Source organism: Glossina fuscipes, unplaced genomic scaffold (genome assembly GCF_014805625.2).
Source record: "Glossina fuscipes isolate IAEA_lab_2018 unplaced genomic scaffold, Yale_Gfus_2 155, whole genome shotgun sequence".
Classification (NCBI taxonomy): Eukaryota; Metazoa; Arthropoda; class Insecta; order Diptera; family Glossinidae; genus Glossina; species Glossina fuscipes.
The window spans coordinates 1282703-1301106 of record NW_023998498.1 but is presented as its reverse complement, the minus strand read 5'-3'; the positions used below and the strand labels follow the sequence as shown (position 1 = coordinate 1301106).

Sequence of the window (18404 nt, the reverse complement as noted above, 5' to 3'; positions counted from 1 at the left end):
TGTGACGAACCAAAGTCGTCCCTCGGTTTGGCCTCGCAGGTTCTTCGTCTCTGAGCGGGAGTGATCGTTATCAATGGTATAGTATTACCAGCAATCACACGTTGATACCGGTTTGCGAAGTAAGACCCGGTCAGCAAACTGCAACAGCAAACTTTGATCACCTGTATCAGAAGCTTCGGGCAAATCGATCATTACAAAGACAGTTAAACCACCCTTATTAAACTTCAGGTAAGTGTCCTTATACGTAATTATAAATTGTATTTTTGTAGAATCAACTGAACAATCCGACAAATTATTAATCAACTGTGAAGACGAAACGCGTCATCCTCATTGCCCACATGGACCAACTTTGTTGTTTTATATGAAAGACGAAGATCTGGAAGAAGGTTTTTACGCTTGCGCTGCTTTCCGTGATCGTAAACTTTGCAATTATCATGTGCCAGTGAAAGATTTAAATTCGGCTTAGTTCACGAGTAACACACCAATCTATGACCAATTTCAAAATGTTGTTTCGATATTTTCATTAAATTTTATTGATTTATTAAAATGCGAAAGTTTTATATAAATTTTTTAATTTAAGCAGCATTTAAATCGTATATATTACAACTTGGGCCGGGAATATAGAGCCATAAGAGAAAAGGTAAACAAACTCACATTTATTCTTACTTGGTTGACTAATTAAGTTTCTCTTTAGTTTTGGGATGAAACCTATGAAAAACAAAGGCACTATTGTATAACAATGTTCATTTCAACAATGTTTATTTTCAATATGTAAACACAGCCATTTGGTTGCGGAATACAATAATCAGCTGTTTTCCCAAGAAAAAATATTTCTCCCAGCATTCGTTTATGTAGCTTTTGTTGCTGGAACACTTATTGTCGCAAAAACGCAGACAGAACGTTGGCACATATATTCCACACTGGTTAACTATACAATTTAAAGATGGGGTAATCCGGAAGTGTATGGAATTGTTTATTCATCATTCATTCCTAAAGAGAATATATCTTTTCTATTGGTCTTTCTTCTTTGTCAACAATAAGGCGACATATAAATAAGGAAGTACAATTTTTCGATTTTTTGCTATACCATAAGAATGTAAGATGGAGAAAGCCATAGCTTCCTTAGTATGCTGTGGAAGCCCAATATCGTAAAATTGAGCGACAATTAAGAAAACAAGGTTAGAGATTACGCTAACAAATTCAACAGCTTTCCCAAGTACCTTAACTAATGACAAGGAAGTGAGGTCTGACAAGTGAGTGGCGAAATAATCATTGCTTTAGTCTTACCAATATTCAGTTGCAACTTGTTAGACACATAGGAAATGCGATCCAAATCTTAATACACGAAACTAGCCCTTCCACCCTGCCGTATGGGAGGTAGGTATGACCATCATATGTAAATAAGTGTGCGCAAAACTCCTACACAGAGTAAGCCCCAAAATGGATTCCGCCGGAGTGCTAGATGAAGTTAAGCTAAGAGAAGAAGTTAGGCTAGAGGAAGTTAGGCTAAGAGAGTTAAGATTAAGTAAAGAGTTAGAATAAAGCAAAATTACAATGTCGAAGAAAGAAGACTGAAATATATTTATTTAGAAAATGAAGCCATGAAATCTGTATTAAAGAAATTTCTTGTGAAATAAAACCTGGAACCGCCGAGCTACCCCAGCACCAGATTTTGGCCAAAAATAGCCCTCACAGTATATATGCTATAAAATCTAAATAACTTACGAGTTTATACGAAGCATGATTGCTAAATTTTATCCGGCGACTGAAAAATTTCAAACTTAGCAGAATCCGAATTGGACGTGTAATAAGTAAGAAAATGAAATTTTGTACCGATCATCGAGGACTCAAAAAAAAAAAAGGAAAAGAACTAAATGTTTATATTCTACGGCTGATCTTTTCTATTTTCAAACTAAAAGTGGACACTTATATGGTGTATGTATCGTACTTTGTGAGTAACAAGCAGAAAACATGGAAAAAAAGTGCTTAATTTTCAATTTTTGTTACATAAACATATAGGCGGTTGCAGGCGTGTTCTTCTATGATAATTTGGAACAATCAATAATTGTATAAATTGTTACAAATTTATTAACTGAAAACATCTTGCATTTGTTTTTCAATTTGAAATTTATTCTTTGTCATAACAAACAATAAAAAACTATCAGCGCAATTATAGATAGATAGATATAATGCAAGGAAATTGTTAATAATAAATAAAAGGGTACTAGTTGTGAGCATAGATAGATAGGTTAGCTGTACTGACAGCACATGAGCACAATGTCGTTTTACCATATTGCTAATGACAGGCCAACCGCAAGATAAGGATTCATTTATTCGCAATGCCTTCTAATCATTATTGCAATTGAATAATAATAATCACAATGTGATTATCTCTATGAATACATTGTCAGGAATGTATGTACGTAAATTTATACCCCGCCATGCATTATGTTCTTTTCCTTTTTTTTTTTGAATGGTAATATAACCGAAAAAAAGAAAAAATTTTCAGATGAAAGCGAATTTGTGTGTGCGTCGAGAAGAAATTCTGTAGTTCAAATACCGCTTTTCAGACTATATAAGGTTTGTTATTTCGCAGAAAATCCAACAGAAGGTTATCATCAGTGTCGTGTTGCAAGTTACTAAAAAATTCAAAAATTTCTTTTTCATTGAATTGAAGGAGAAATACAAACTTCTTCGAAAGATGGTAAGTTTGAGCACCATATTTGTAATAGAGAGAAGTTATTTAACTCATTTAAAAAATTGGAAATTTAGTTTATTCAAATACTAACCCTAAAAGTATACTTGATTTTATTGAAAAAAAAATTTTATAATGGATCGCATGAACGAATCACTTTGTTCGTTGACGTTCTATTAGTTTTCCTTTCACACTATAAATGGTCTGTTATAGCGTTTCTCTTCCCCACTTTCTACTGATTTTTTGTTTTTAAAATGAATTATATGCGTATTTATAAAAATTAAATAACTCGGATCACGGTGGTTTTCTTGTACTGCTATTGTAGTTTATAAAATTCTGCCCGTTCATTTCGAGACGTCTTGTTATTATGTCTTAAAGCGATGGTTGTGGTACATGGTGTATTAAAATTGCCCAAATGTATGCAGCACTTTGAAGGAAGCATCTTTTATTATACCCACCGATTCCAAACCATTTTCTGAATCGACTTAAGCTCATCTGTCTGTCTGCATTTCCATACATCCATCCGTACATCTGAAGTCTGTACAAGTCGTCAATCAGATCATATAACACCTTATTAATAAAAAACCGTTATATACGGAGAGAAATTCATGATTACCAAAACTTGTTGCCAAAAGTTGGTGACCGATACCAAATTGATGTAAAAAGTTTAGACCCGATAAGAACTTTTTGGAACCCTACCAACATAACCTTATCTACAAAAAGAAAGCCTCTGTACGATCAAAAGAGATGATCCTTTATATTTTATAGCGAAAGCTGCTTTCAATCGGTCATTTTACATATGAATTGACTTAGTTAACTTTGGGACCACATTTGTCTACTTTTTTGGATCCCATGCCATATAAGGATTTTCACGCAAGATAAGCTTTATATGGAGGTGACAAAATCGAGTCTCCATCGCATCGGACTTTCGCCCAATATCTCCTTTATCTTGCCTCTCAAAAGTATTAGAAACGATTATCTAGATTACCTTGGTTTCTTGAGTCGAGGCATCTAATTACAAAACAACAAGTGGTTTCAAGGGGGTAGAGGGTGCATCGAAGCTCTTTTACATACTAATTAGTTTACAACTAAAGCAATTTCTGAACGAAATCATGTTGCATTTGACAGAGTTATACACCAAATCATTATGTCGCATCGGCGGTTTCAAGTTTGACTTAACAATCATCTCTCTGATTCCTTTTCGCTAATGAATGGCATTCCACAAGAAACTCCTCTTTCTGTCACGCTTTTTCAGATCGCTTTCAATGAAATTAGTAAAATTGTTTGTCGTGTACCGAGGTAATCAATATCTTCGAATCTATTGGACGGGAGATCTATATGATCCAGGAAATCGGCTAATGCATATTAATGACTTACCAGTACTAAACGTGCAGACGCTCCATATTCTCGGGCTCAGGTTATCCAACAAATATCGTTGGAAAACACACTGTCTTTAGTTAAAAAATTCCATTTTAACAAGCGTGAATACGTTTCTTGGAAAAGCCATTCGTACATTAACACTATTGCTTATATTACCGAAATGCTTATTTTAAGCAAGGCTGACTATGCTTTCATAATGCATGGCAATAGCTCGAAATCTAACATCAACATCTTCAACCGGTCTATCACCTAAGCCCTTAGAGCAAGTTGCTATGCTTTTCGGACGATGCCCATCAACAATATTATAAATGAAACTGATCTCCCAACTTTAGAAAATAGACTTTATGCTTCACACTTCTTAATTCAAACAAGTCTATTCTCTGTGCAGATGTGAGAAAGATAATTATTGGCAAAAAAATTCGAAAGTCACCATCCGCAATTGACTATTGTATGTCGCAAAGGAATTAAACATTCCCTTACTAATTTTCCGCCATTTTGGTCTTAGACTCCTTGGCTTTTTTAAAGACTACTCTTTTGACATTTAGCTGCCTAAGCACAAAAAAGAAGACAATCCAAGTTACTTCTTCAAGAATCTAATTGCTGAAACAACTCAAGTGCTGGAGTCAATTGGAATCTTTGATATACAGATGGCTCAAAATCTTCCGGTCTGCCACCTGCTTGTGCCATGGTGGATGCTTCAGCACAGTTTCTCCTTAATCTCGTATTTGACGAAAGTGCTTCAACTTTCACAACCGAAGCCAGAGCTATCTTCATGCTGCGAACCTTTCGCATAAAGACAAACCGTCATTGTTACTGATAATTTGCCTATATTAAAGGCTATACAGAATCTTTCGACTAAGATATGGAGCACCATCAACAAATTAAGGAATATCATTACAACACCGGGGGAAAGAATTATTTTAGTTACCAAGTCTTATGGGTTTATTGCTGGCTGATCGAGGGGAAAAGTATGCTGGTTCTGCACAACTAATTATGGATGATGTCATGGGAAACTTGGATTTTCAAAGAGACATTGGACGAAAAGTTAAAGAGAAAATTATAGAAGTAAATCTACAATACCATCTTCAGCACAATTCTTCAATTAAACCTCAATTAATTCCAAGCCATAAAATTGCAACTCATCAATGGATCTTAAAGAAGTGTTCCTCCCCAAACTACAATTGTGGACAAATTCTCACTATAAACCACATTCTCTGTGACTGCCTTAACCTTTCCTTGGCTAAAAGTATTGTATTTGGGTCGACTAATCCTATGGACATTCTAAAATCAGCTACAGAACAAAAAATCAATACAATATATTGTACTTTATTAAAATTATTAGGCTCAATATCTAATGTATTTTTATAAATTAGAGCCGATGCTAGTGTTGCTAGTGCTCAATGTCTGTTTCTTTTAGTCTAAGAATTTATTTCATTAGATGAAGGTAGAGTACAGTATTGAATTGTCGCTCTTGCCCGACTATCATGTTTTTAATTGTTTTTTAAAAAAGCAAGTCAAAAAGGAACGCTGTCTTCTTGAGTCACATGACTCTAATGTTAATCTTCTTTTTGTAGCCAGTTTTTCTTAACGAGTTAACTTTTGGGATAAGTGTGTCTCAAGCGTTCCTATATCTTGTACTTTTTCTGCATTTATTGAAAAATCAGCCATCGAATGACTTGTCCTCTGATCATCGACAATCCATCACATCCCATCCAATTGCATCACAAGACAAAGCTGTTAAGAAAATGCTTGTAAACAAGCAAAGTCTATTGAAAAGTAAAAAATAAATGATAAGACTTTCTATCTTATTTATCAATTTTCGATATCGATTTTCAATTTTGTGATTTAACTATGTCTTAATTGCTCCTCTTCGAAATAGTCTCAATTAGGTTTTCTAGATATTTGTAGTTAATTTGGAAAAATTATAAAAATTAATCATTATTACAATCGCTTTTAACTTAAAGAAATCATTAATGAAAAATTAGACTAGAAGAGAAGAAGTAAAAACAGTCTAATAGGCCAGGCCCACCATTAAATATCCTACATCAATCTACAGCTATTCACATAGGGACTCTTCAAAGTAGGTTGCTGTGAGACAAGCGGTCGAAAAAGTGCTTTCCGAAACATTTTCAATGGCGTTCGCTCTTGTTCGAAAAAACACCAGTATACCGATTGCTTTCCCTGGCGCCGTAAGCGGTGAAAGGTATGAAGAAGTGAACACTAGCAACAAAGGTTATGTCATGCTTTATAATATAGCATATACATATATGATATTATCGGACAAGATAAATCAATTGCAAAACACTTTTTTAAATGGTAATAAAATTCAATGCATTCAATTGCTAAAGACACGAAAAAAGAAAGAAAAAGAGAAGCGTTTATCAATGTTTTTAATCAAAAAGGTTAGAACATTTTTATCTAATTTCAAGGACATTGCACGAACGCACATGTTGAACAAGATTTTAAAACAATTTTCTGCAAATTGTTAAATAATTATTTATTTTTTCATCTATTTATGATTTCAGTGATTGCTTGCAATGAATTCATAAAAAAAAAAGTCTTGCATTTATTTTACCTCTTTAGTCAAAAGTTTAATAGTAACTGCGGTTAATTCCAGCTGTTAGGCTGTTAAACCATAAATTATTTATAATTGTTATTTAATCACTTCCAACATAAAAAGAGACAAAGAGATACATATCATGAAATTGTCTTATATAAAATTGTTTAACGGATCACTTACAAAACCACATCATATAAGTAAATTAAGATTAACTGCCTCTATAATACTTTTCTACACCCTAACCTTCATATCGAATGTTTGTTACTTTTTTACATAAAAATATTCAAAATCGTTTAACATCATTTCTTTCAGTGTTCAGTGCGATACTCTTTATTTCTTTGTCTTTAGTTATACCTGTTATTTAATCAATTTTCATAAAAGCTACGCAGTAGAAGAAATCGTGTTCCATGCATTCTAGCCAATATAGTATGATTATTCAGGGACCCACTCAGAGGCAAAGTTTTAATTATGCGAACAGAAAACTTATTTATTTATGTAGGTGCTTGGACGATAAATAAATATAAAGCATAAAATTCTCATTAAGAGCCTTCTTGGACGCATTTCGTTTTCAATAAGTCGCTTATTTCGCCGGATTTATGGCGTAATGTGAAGTCGACCCTGTTAAAGTCAAATATATTACAAATATGAAATTTTTATACTTGCCGCAAGAGTGCTGGAAAGACTTGTGTTCTCCCAACAGTATCGCAGGCGTAAACTGCATTTCGTTTAGGGCTCGTTTAAAAGCATCCGTTTTGCTTATTTGCGTAGGTATTGGGTAAAAAACACGTTTAACTGATGATAATGTTTAGGATCCGCAAAGAAAATTGACGTTTCTTGTGATAATCGTTCGCTGGGAGGTAATAGCATGCTGTGTACGACATAAGCCTATCGCAGGTAGCTTCCCTCATAATTTTATCACCCTCTACAGGTATCATTTTTTTTTCGGTTTATGTGAACCGCTACTCAGGAATGGTGGTTAGGAAAGGTTATACTTAAAGAAATGCGTTGTAAGCGCAAATTTATCAGGATGTGTTCAAAATTTGTCTCACAATGATTATTTTTCTCACTTTAATTTGTTCGCTTCAAAAAAAATTCCCCAGCTGTTTGAGCTGCTTTGTAAGCATGCATTCACTACAAAAACTTCGTACATTTATGCTGATAAAAACTTAAAAAAAAAAGAAGCAAAATGAATGTCAAAACTTAACTTCATTCCTACACATAAGTACCATGAGTTTATAGTTTTGTTGATTAATTGTAACTTATTTGGAAAACCATAAGAGGAGGCCATGTCGTAGTAAAATTTTCAGATATTTATTCCAGATAGAATTTATTTTACAAAACCAATTGGAATTTATGGAATACGATTTACGAATTCGTAGGCTCGCCAGGCTTACCGCGGGAGTATGCATGGATAGTGGTATACCATTAATTTGTAAAAAAAATATCTTAAAATCTAGAAACGAATACGAGCTCAATGAAAACCACATTTACAAGACAAAAAAAAAAAAAAAAAAAAACTTCGTTTGCTTGTTAACGCTTAACTTCGATTTGCGGTTTCTGCTGAAGTTATTTTTAGATACAACTTTCGTTTCATAATCAATTATATATAGACATGGTTTGTTAGGTTATACTTTAGTAAACTTCATGATTTAGCAAAGTAATTTTTTGATTCTTCAATTCTTTATATTTTTACAAAATTTTCTTATAATTCTTTTGGAATTTTGAACCAATCAGCTCGATTGATTAATAGGCGTAAACGCACATATTAAGTGGTCGTAGAGAAAGTAGAGTCAATAGCAAGCGTTGGTCAAAAGAGTTTCGCTATGATTACGCTGCTCGATTCCTGTGCGTAGCGTTAACGAGGTGTCTAGTCGAGAATATTGTTCTATTATCTGGGATCCACAAGCCGATCTTTACTTGCATCCTTTCCTTGAAATCGCAACATCCGTTTCTGACAATATAAAAATCGTTTAACACTTATAAAGTTATCCGCTCTAGAAAGAGCACAAATAATGCTAAATCTATCTATTTGACTGCTTATACTGAACAATTTTCGAGTAGTGAAGGCAAAACGCTACAAAATAAACAATGGTAATAATGCCTGCCACTCATCCGAAGATTGTGCAGCAATGAAGACTATAGCTTGATTGACTTTAGCATGAGGTTCCATCATAAAGTGAAAGATTATTAAATACTAAACATTTTGTAATGTAATAGTGTATCCATTTTGTTTTTTGATCAGTAGGACATTACTGTAGTTAATAGTTAAAAAGCTATTTCGAATCGCGTTCTGCACCTTAAGTAGAGATTGTCCGTCCCTCGGCGCTGATAGTGAAGAATGTGTGGCCGCGGAATTGATAACAAAAATAAAAAAGATAATGTCAAATATTTAGAAATGGGAAAATTTTGAGATGTGCAGACATTTGTATGGACGGACATATTGCTTAATCGCTTTCAATACTTCCAACATGCTTTTACCTTTTCTTTTCATTTATTGCACATTATTTAGCAAACTTGTTTACTCCTTTGCGGTACGATGTGAAAACCACTTAAATGCCGGCAATTTAGATGCGCTTCTAGATGTTTATTACCAGCGTCTATATGTCTGAGCATATTAAGATTGCAGTTAGTTGAATATACAAATATAATAAATAATTTAAATAAATTCCATTTATTGTGTAACCTTGTCTTTATATATCAATTGCAATAATTAATCACTTGAGTGGCTGGCTGGCACGTAGTTACGGCATTTTCTCTGCATGTATATGCTTGCTCCTAAACCTTTCCATTCATTAAATAGATGCTAAATACCTTACTAAATAATGGAATATTTTGTAATTAAAAAATTTTTTTATTACAAACATACAAACTTAGTTTAAACATCAATTGTTTTTATATATGAGCGTTGCACATGTATTAAGTTATAAAAGTCTAGAAGTTCAGTTGAAAAGTTCGCAGAAGGGGACATAACGAAACTAATATATATATCTATAACATAAGTTAATTAAGCTTTTCCGCTTATTTTTATACGTTACATCACTTGCCGTAGAAGGATATATTAAGTTTAAGCAAATGTATGCAGCATCCAAAAGGTCATCAGATTCGTATTAAGATATGAGATATTTGATGATGGACACTGGCCTACTATAATGTTATTACTCGTTTCAATTTTAAGGCATTTTCAATGAACTCTTTTAAATACGCGCCTACGTTGTGGTCTCTGTAAACTTTCCATTTAACACAAAATGGTTGATACGGGTGAGCTTGCTTTTAGTTGAAGGGATACCTGTTTGAAGAATATAGCAGATGATCTAACGGTACATGGCGCATCTTTAATGTGCTTAGTGTAAGACTAAACTTTTGAGTTAACAAAAAGGTTCGTAGCGTTGTTTTTCTTCTAGTTTATATGTTCTGTATTTTATTCTATGTTTTAAATTGAATTCATTATAAATCCTTTGCATTGCCTTTATGAAAAATGGAATCGGTTGTAACAAATTGTTTTTTGTGCCTCAACAAACACTAATGCCGTAATATTGTTCTACAATTTTTAATAAAAATTACTTAGAGTAACCAAGATTAGTCGCACAAGATTTTTATGCGTTTTGTCCCTTTGGATGATTAATCAGAATGCTTGGTATTTATTAACGTCGGAAATAAAATATAAAACTAAGCAGCCAAAGTTATGTTTGATGAATAAATAAATTTTTCTTTTGTAATTCAAATCGTATCTCTTTATACTAAATAATTGTATAAATAATTAAATAATTCATACACGTTATGAAAAACGTAGCCTGAACACTAAACATATTAATTGCTGAAATGATTCATTGCACTAGTTTGCTAACAATTAAATAATCGGCACACATTAAAACATTTTTGTTTTTTTTTTTATTTTTATTTTTTTTTTTTTTTGCATAGATAGGAAAAAAACGGCAAACAATTAATAAAATAATAAAAATTTTAGTGACTTCATACACTCACTGTCGGGAATACTTAAGTTAGAGTAAATCATAGTCGGGAGACTTGGGGGATTCGAAGCATAAAGAATGTCATGTGGCTACTTACCGAAGATCATTGAAAAATGATTACCGAGATTTGGCTCAAGGGATGAAGTGCTCAAGCCCATGTGTCTAAAGTTTGTTCACGAAGTTTTTGATTTTCTTTTCATTTATCTTCGCATACGTAACCAGGCAAATATCGGTAATACGAGTAACGCGTAAGAATTTCGTAAGAACGCAGTCAGTGATAGGATTGGATTTTTATTATTTATTTATTTATATATATATATATATATTACATATATATTAACATAACTTAAATATTTCGCTTTTTCTCTATCATAATATGTTGAAAAAGTAGTAGGTATTGTATGTAACTGTTCGGTTTTGATGGTTGTTATTATGTACGGACGGATGTATGTAAAATAATGATCATCGCATACTCATATACGCTCTCTCTGCTAGAGCGTAACTAGATTTGGATAGATTTTGTGTTGTATGAAAAAAGTAAAATCATAATGGTTCTCGCTGAGTGGGGGCAACAACGATTGAGTGAAGTACCATCAGGCGAATGCCATGCTCACACATATTTTATAGTTTACTTTTTTTTTATCATCATTCATAATTATTTCGTGCACACATGCAACATATGTACATATACATGTTTGTAAGTACTTATGCTGCTTCATATACATATATAAGTAATTTTACAAACAATTGTTGATGCTTCAACTATGGATAGAATGAGGCGGCTTTGCGCTAAACCCAGTTTTTTTTTTGTTTTTTTTTTAAATCTCTTTTTATAGTGTGTTGCCTTCAGTCACTTTCTGTTATTGCACTCGGACTGATCGTTTCTAGTTTGTGTTAAAAAGAGAAGAAAAGAAAAGTGAAAATTATACAAATAAAAAATATAAAAAGAACAATTAAAAATGATTTAAAAAAATTTTTGATAAGTTTCTAGAAATGCTTGCGTAAAACTAAATGTACTACATTGAAAGATAGTATAAAACAACAGGTGATGAAATTGTTCTTTCATACATTTATGCATGTATGTAATAAAGATTATGTGCGCCTATAGACTTTCGATTTAAAACAAAACTTCAAGACAGTCTTTAATTTGCAATCAAACCGCATACATATGCAAAAGATAGGTATCACATATACATATGTAATCTCACTAAAACATTTTTGCGTCTTTTTGCCGATATGACACAGAACTATCCATATAGATATGTGTGTGAACAATGTCTATAAGTGAATGTGCTACTGTGTTCCCCTTTTAGTGTATCGTAATTTTTGTGTACTACACGCATTAAAACAATTCTCTATTGCCTGGTACCGAATGTTACTGTCCATCCACCCAGCCGGCCAGTCGCGTTAATCGTGGACGCACAATCTTATATTTCGCATAACTAACTAACTAAGCAGCATCCCTCTTAATGTCATCCCTAAGTGACGTATCATATACATATTTATATATAAATGCTTACGTACGTAGCTACGTTTTATCGCTGTATGTGTCGTGCCGACGTGTCTACGCGCTAGTCGTTCGACGGCTTCACACTGTAAAATCGCGTCATCAACGAAATTAGGATAGCTAATACAATACTTATGCATATCTCGTACATTTTCTACCGGTATTTTTACGTAAACTTTTCTTATATCAGCTGAAGTGAATATGTTTGCACATATAATAATAACAATATTAATACGTGCTTTGAAAAAAATTTCTGGAATAATTAATGCATTATTACAACTACTATTGCAGATCGAGTGTACGCAAGAATTTAACAAAGATTCATACAAAATGGGGATTAACTTTTTTTTTTTATTATCTGCAACACAATTTACGAATATATTTACAAAAAACAATCCAAATAAACGTACTGCCGTGCCGTAAAAAAAAAAAAAACAAATTGTGCATTTTTTTTGTACATACAGTAGATATAAATTTGTTTGAGTTGAGCTTTACACACACAACTTTTACTTTTTTTTTTTTTTTGTTGTTTTGTTATTTCGTCTCTTATCATTGTGAAAATATATCAAGCAGTACATAACTTCATATATGTACGTTGATATATATATATATATATGTACATATGTATATATATGGATATCTACTATCTACTTGAACGGAAAGTTTTCAAAACTTATTTTCGTATTCAAATTAATTATCTAGAAAAACGAAAATTATTTTAAACAAAATAATTATAACAGCAACCATTGGTTAGTAAGTCCGTCACATGAAGGAAAGTCTAAGGTAAGAAGACAGCTTTCTTTCTTTATTTAATTTCTATACTATTCTGCCAAATAGTTTTAAAATAGTTTTTTGTTAAAAAGTGGATTATAAGCATTGCCTGCATTGCTGCACAATTATTCACCATGTCGCGCACGAAAGGGAACCTAAAGTTCACTATAGACGAATCTTATAGAAATCATTAGATTTGATGTCGATCATGGGCATGCAAGGAGTACAAAGAATTTTTGCGCTAAAAAATTAGGTCATTTTGGGAATCCAAGTACATCTTGTACTCGGGCTTAGGATTATTGATTTTGATATCCTACACCACTTGCAGTAGGTAAGAGGCAGAAAGGCCTAAAATAGACCTACCTAACCTGCCTTTCTGTCTGTGTGTCCATCTGTAGTTTGTCGATATCAATTTGCGTTTAAGGTACATGTTGTAACTTTTGAGATATTTTGATGTAATTTGCTACACTAACGTGCTTAGAGACTCGAGGACGAACGCCCTTTTTTGAAAAAGGTTGCAAATTTTCAAAGTTTCTTGACAATATTATTTCGTCATTCTAAATTGGTATGAAGAATTTAGTTAGGCTGCGGCAATTTTTTAAATCCTCTACCATATAACCGTTCCTCTGAAAACTGAATCTTTATATAGTAAAAATGTATAATATTTAATATTTTATGGTCAAAATTAGTTGATAATCGAAAACTGACGTAGAAATTGACTTTACCGAATTTGGACCAGGTTGGATACCACCACATATAAGTCTTCCTCCATTGTGCGGGCTTTCATGGAAAGTATGCTTTTGCAAGTTTTGGTATATTATTACCAAAACGAGTGAATAACTGTATTAGACGAAGTGATATAGGGTATCTAAAGGTCGACCTTACCCGACTATAATGTTCTTACTCATTTTTTTGTTTTTTTTTCTTAATATGGCCAATCACTCAGAGGATGTGTCTTACACTTCTAACACAGTGATGGTCAGGGAAGGCGATAGAGAGCACTCGCAGCCTAGAGGGTTTATGCCCCATCGGTAATTGTTACGCCTCTATTGGCTGTTATGCCTTTATCGGCTATAGCTACGTCCACCGAACATCCGAAATAAACTATGATCTAGCACATCGGGATTTGAATAATATTATTACCTATCGAAAATCCTATCACATCCCGCTAAAGGACGTTAAAGGACGACATATATAGTAAAAGTCTCCACCGAAAAGCATGAAATTCCTAGGAACTGTTGCGCTCGAAGCCTTAAAATATCGTTTAAAAGGACGCTTTAGACGTATTCTTATTGAATCCCTAGAACGCCGAGTTGGCAGTCACGTCTCCTATCATATACCCAGCTATGCTATATAGCTAATTACTATTAAAACTAAGCTATTGCGAGCTCATCACGCCCATTTTCAATCGGTAATCATAATTTAAGAACTTACCGTGGCAAGTATTAGCCTTCCACATTCAATTGTTCCGACTCTGAACCTTTCAATCGTACGTTAAAAATATAGGTTTGCACAGTCAGACATATTAGCAAAGACAAACAATGTACAACCCAGGCATCCAAATTGCCGGTCCATAAGTTTATCACTTTGCCAGGCGGAATTAAGATCTGCCTGATAGCCTGGCTATGCCGCATACGGCGAGTCTTGTGGCTTTGTAGACTTTGATCTATAACGTTTTCGCATTTTCTGCTTTCTGCTGAATTGTGCCATCAATGTAGAAAGATGTTCTAGTGTTTCTGCTTTTTATGGTCGATGCATGATACCTTGACGGCCAAGCTTTTTTGACTTTAACCAAGTCAGGCATTATCGCGATGGAAGATACGACACGACCTATTCTCTTGAAGTTACCAAACACAACATCTCGATTTAGTCTCGTTTCAGCAGCGATTCTCATATGGAAGTTAGACTTTTCACTTCTTTCTGTCCAAATATCGAGCATGCCTTTGTATCATGTAGTTTAAAACTACTTTTGCTTAATCCTTGATTGGGCAGTGATGTGATAAGATGGAATGCGATCGTTTTTTAAAAAATTTCATTCGACCTTATCAACAGCTGGTCGATAAGAGCGAGGCAAGTTGAAATTCTCAGCGAACACTTTTTACGGGCTGATGATTTTGATAGTATTTTCACCATAGAAACCACGAATTTTTTCGTAAGTCTACGAAGTTTTATTGATATCACCGCCTTTAGTGTTTAAAATATACGGATTTTTGTCAGAAATTTGTTTAATTTTCAAAACGCAGTTGCTGACTGCAAATGTCGTATGCGTGTTATTTAATTACGTGTTTGCTATTGGCCTTCACGCGAACTATACTACATCTCGGAAGAATTTATGCTACCAAAATTGCGCAACTCTAGAATCATCTTTTGGGGGCAAAAAATGCGCGAAGTTTTCCCTTAGTCCGCTATATATAATAGGCTATCCTTAGTGTAAGGGTGAATGAAGTGCAGTCCAATCCTACATCCTATCATGATTAATATAAAAAGTTTGTTAAGCAGGTTGTTTTAGCCGAATGAGCCGAATGTTGCATTCAATTCATCTTAGGTCAATTTAGGCCCTTTTTAACATTAAGATCTCAGAGAAATCTTTTCAAAGAAACGCTTACAAATCTCAAGGCATATGGCAATTCCGCACACAAAGGTATGTGTACAAAGTAAACGTTTAGCTTTCATTCTAATGCATAACTTTCAAGCTAGAAAGCACACATAGATCACAGGACTTTACCTTATTATGAACAAGTTTTGATATCAAAACGTATCCTTATTAGAGAAAGGTGGTACTAAGATTTATTAAAAATATAAAATTCTTTAAGTGTTTTTTTTTAATCACATGGGTCTTCTTCACATTATTTCCGTTACTGGCATGTGTGTATTAAAAAACAAATGCATGAACATTAGCTTCAGTAGTATAAAATGCTAATAAACTCTGCGAAATGAAAACTATTTTTTTGGACCTTTATTTCATTAGAGATTTTTTTCCGTTTGTTGTATAACGTGTTGCTTTTGCATTGAAAATTGTGTACCATAACGATTCGCATAATTTCGTAATAGTTCCAATGCAGTGCGTATCACTAATGTGCAGTGATCGGAGAATGATATTGTAATGCAAATCTATTTAGTTATATAATACTTATGGTATGGCGCATTATGCGTACGATATTGTTTATTTCATATACACACACGCATACATACATATATACAAAGATTGTGACACATACAAACTAATAGCTTTTATATTAGTCTCTTCAGCAGAAAGCTGTGCTAATTTTATCATTGCTTTGGTAACATTCAAAAATGTATAGTTGCATTGATCTTGTGCTGAGATTGTGTTGTCGTCTGAGAGCTAATTTTTTGTGAGTTCGTCGAACTTGTGTCTTGCTGTGCCTTTTAGAAATTCTTGTCCTTCGCTTAACACTATACACTGCCATAAAGCCTACTTCGTCTATAATGTGCGCGACCCATGTTGTAATTAAAAGCTTAACCCGTCCATTGCCAGCGTCGCCTAGGCAAAGCAATCACAACTATCACAGGTTTTCTGAACTGATATACGTATATCACATCACGTGAAAACTGATATTATTGCCAAGTGAAAGTAATTGTAAACATTTTTTTATTGGAATACCTTTATCAGGAAGAAGCCTACAACTTAGGTAAAAACACAACGTTTATACTAAAATTAAGAAAGTTACATTTATGTTATGATGAACCTTCGATATTCACTACTTTAGGCCACTTAACAACAATTATAATGTAACTTATTAACTATGGGCGTGTCAACACCATACTTTCACTGAACTGTACGAGCATTTAATCCACTTATTCCACTGTTTTCATTATTCCATTATAATTTTATTTGGTTATTTTATAGTATAACCTGTAACGTTTTGCTTTCGTGGGTGCATTAGCACACATTAGACCAATTTTTGAATTCGACCTCGGCGAAAGATACACAAAAAGCCATATTCACAACTAGACGAACGGTGAAATGAGAAATGAGAATACTTGGAATTTAGGCGATTTATATTCTCATATACCTTCGGGATATTCCTTTAAATTAATTATTTTATATAACTTAATTATTATATATTACTAAAATGCGTTTTAATTTTTTTTTTTTTTTTTTAATTTTTGACTTACACGTATTATATTATTTTGTCTGAGTATGTTTGTGTGGGAAAATTCATTTGACTAAATTCTATAACAAATGTTTTATACTCTGTTGATAAAACACATCGCACACATCCGTAGTAACCAATACGACGATAGTGATGACGATGATGAATCAAATTTATAAAATACATTTAACATATTCGTTCATTCATTTATTCATTCATTTATTCATTGATATATACATGCATATGTATATGTACGTACGTACCAGACTCAGACATCAGGTTGTTTGCTCATGTCGACGGCATGATAATAGATAGATGATGATTATTATAACAATTTACTACAGACACTCAGTAGACTTTATGACGACACAATGCAGCAATCGAAGGTATTAATGAAATTAGTAGAAAAAAATAAACTGAAGATTTTTATAATAAATTTTATATACGTTTAGTAACTTAAGAGTGTTTATCATTTTAGATTAAATGAACTTTCATTCATATTTTATTGTTATTATATTTTTAATGCAAAAGAAACGTCTAAGAAAGTTTCGTTAGCTTCTTATTAATTCATACATAATCACATGAGTTTTAATGTTTTTGTTCACTTGACTGATCAGAAGTCCTTAATATTGATTTTCAAAGTTCAACTAACACTTTTTACTTTACCTAAGCATTGTTTTTTTGGTCAATATATCTATACAATATTTAATTCATCTTACCATGTGTTTTTATATCAGTCATGTCACTACGTTCAACATTTCATATAATTCATATAACTAATAATGCATATGACGATTTTTTAAAATAAGACTTCACGTGGGAAGTAGTCGAACAAGTTCGAGCTGAACAATTGTCCGTAGTGTTCATCAGTGGGCTAAAGCCCATTGTTGTTCCAAATTTGATCAAAACTTCTCAAAAAAACCAACCTATAAGTTGAGCATAAGACATCAGACGATGGGACGGCCAGACGGACAGACAAACGAGTAAATGTTGCTGAACCAATCGGTGTAATATCTTAAGTCCTTCTGGTTCCTGTATAGATCCACGCAAACTTAATATATCCGTATAAAATAAAGGTGGTGTAGATTTAGAGCGTCAGAAAAGATACTCATTTAATAGCAAATTCTTCCATCGTTTGATTTAAGGTAACTGTCGTGCGATTTTCTCTAAAGCCTACAAAAAAACTGTGAGCGTAATCGTAAATCAAAATATTTTGTTATATGATGATGAAACCACGTGAATATACTTTTACTCTTTATATATAGACCTTTTTGTTTGTGAGTTTTATAAAATCTTGCGAATTGGGAGAGAAAGCTAACACTTGACATTTTGTAGGCGATGTTTCAAACTGGGCTGACATCACGTCAGGACAACGACTGACATCTACATTTCATTTGTCAAACTAATA

At 33.2% G+C, this 18404-nt stretch overlaps 1 protein-coding gene across 3 annotated transcripts in view; it reads left to right on the top strand.

Annotated features, from left to right (window-relative positions):
- Positions 1-2648: 2648 nt before the first annotated feature.
- Positions 2649-18404, top strand: part of LOC119641614 (ion transport peptide) — a 65988-nt gene continuing 50232 nt past the window's right edge. For 2 of the 3 annotated variants that reach the window (XM_038040390.1, XM_038040385.1), the window contains exon 1: positions 2649-2704. In XM_038040390.1, coding sequence (XP_037896318.1) covers positions 2702-2704 — 3 coding nt within the window. In that variant the 5' untranslated portion in view covers positions 2649-2701. Of the gene's footprint in view, positions 2705-12826; positions 12894-18404 lie in introns of those variants that run through there. The other variant, XM_038040388.1, reaches the window with a different exon arrangement.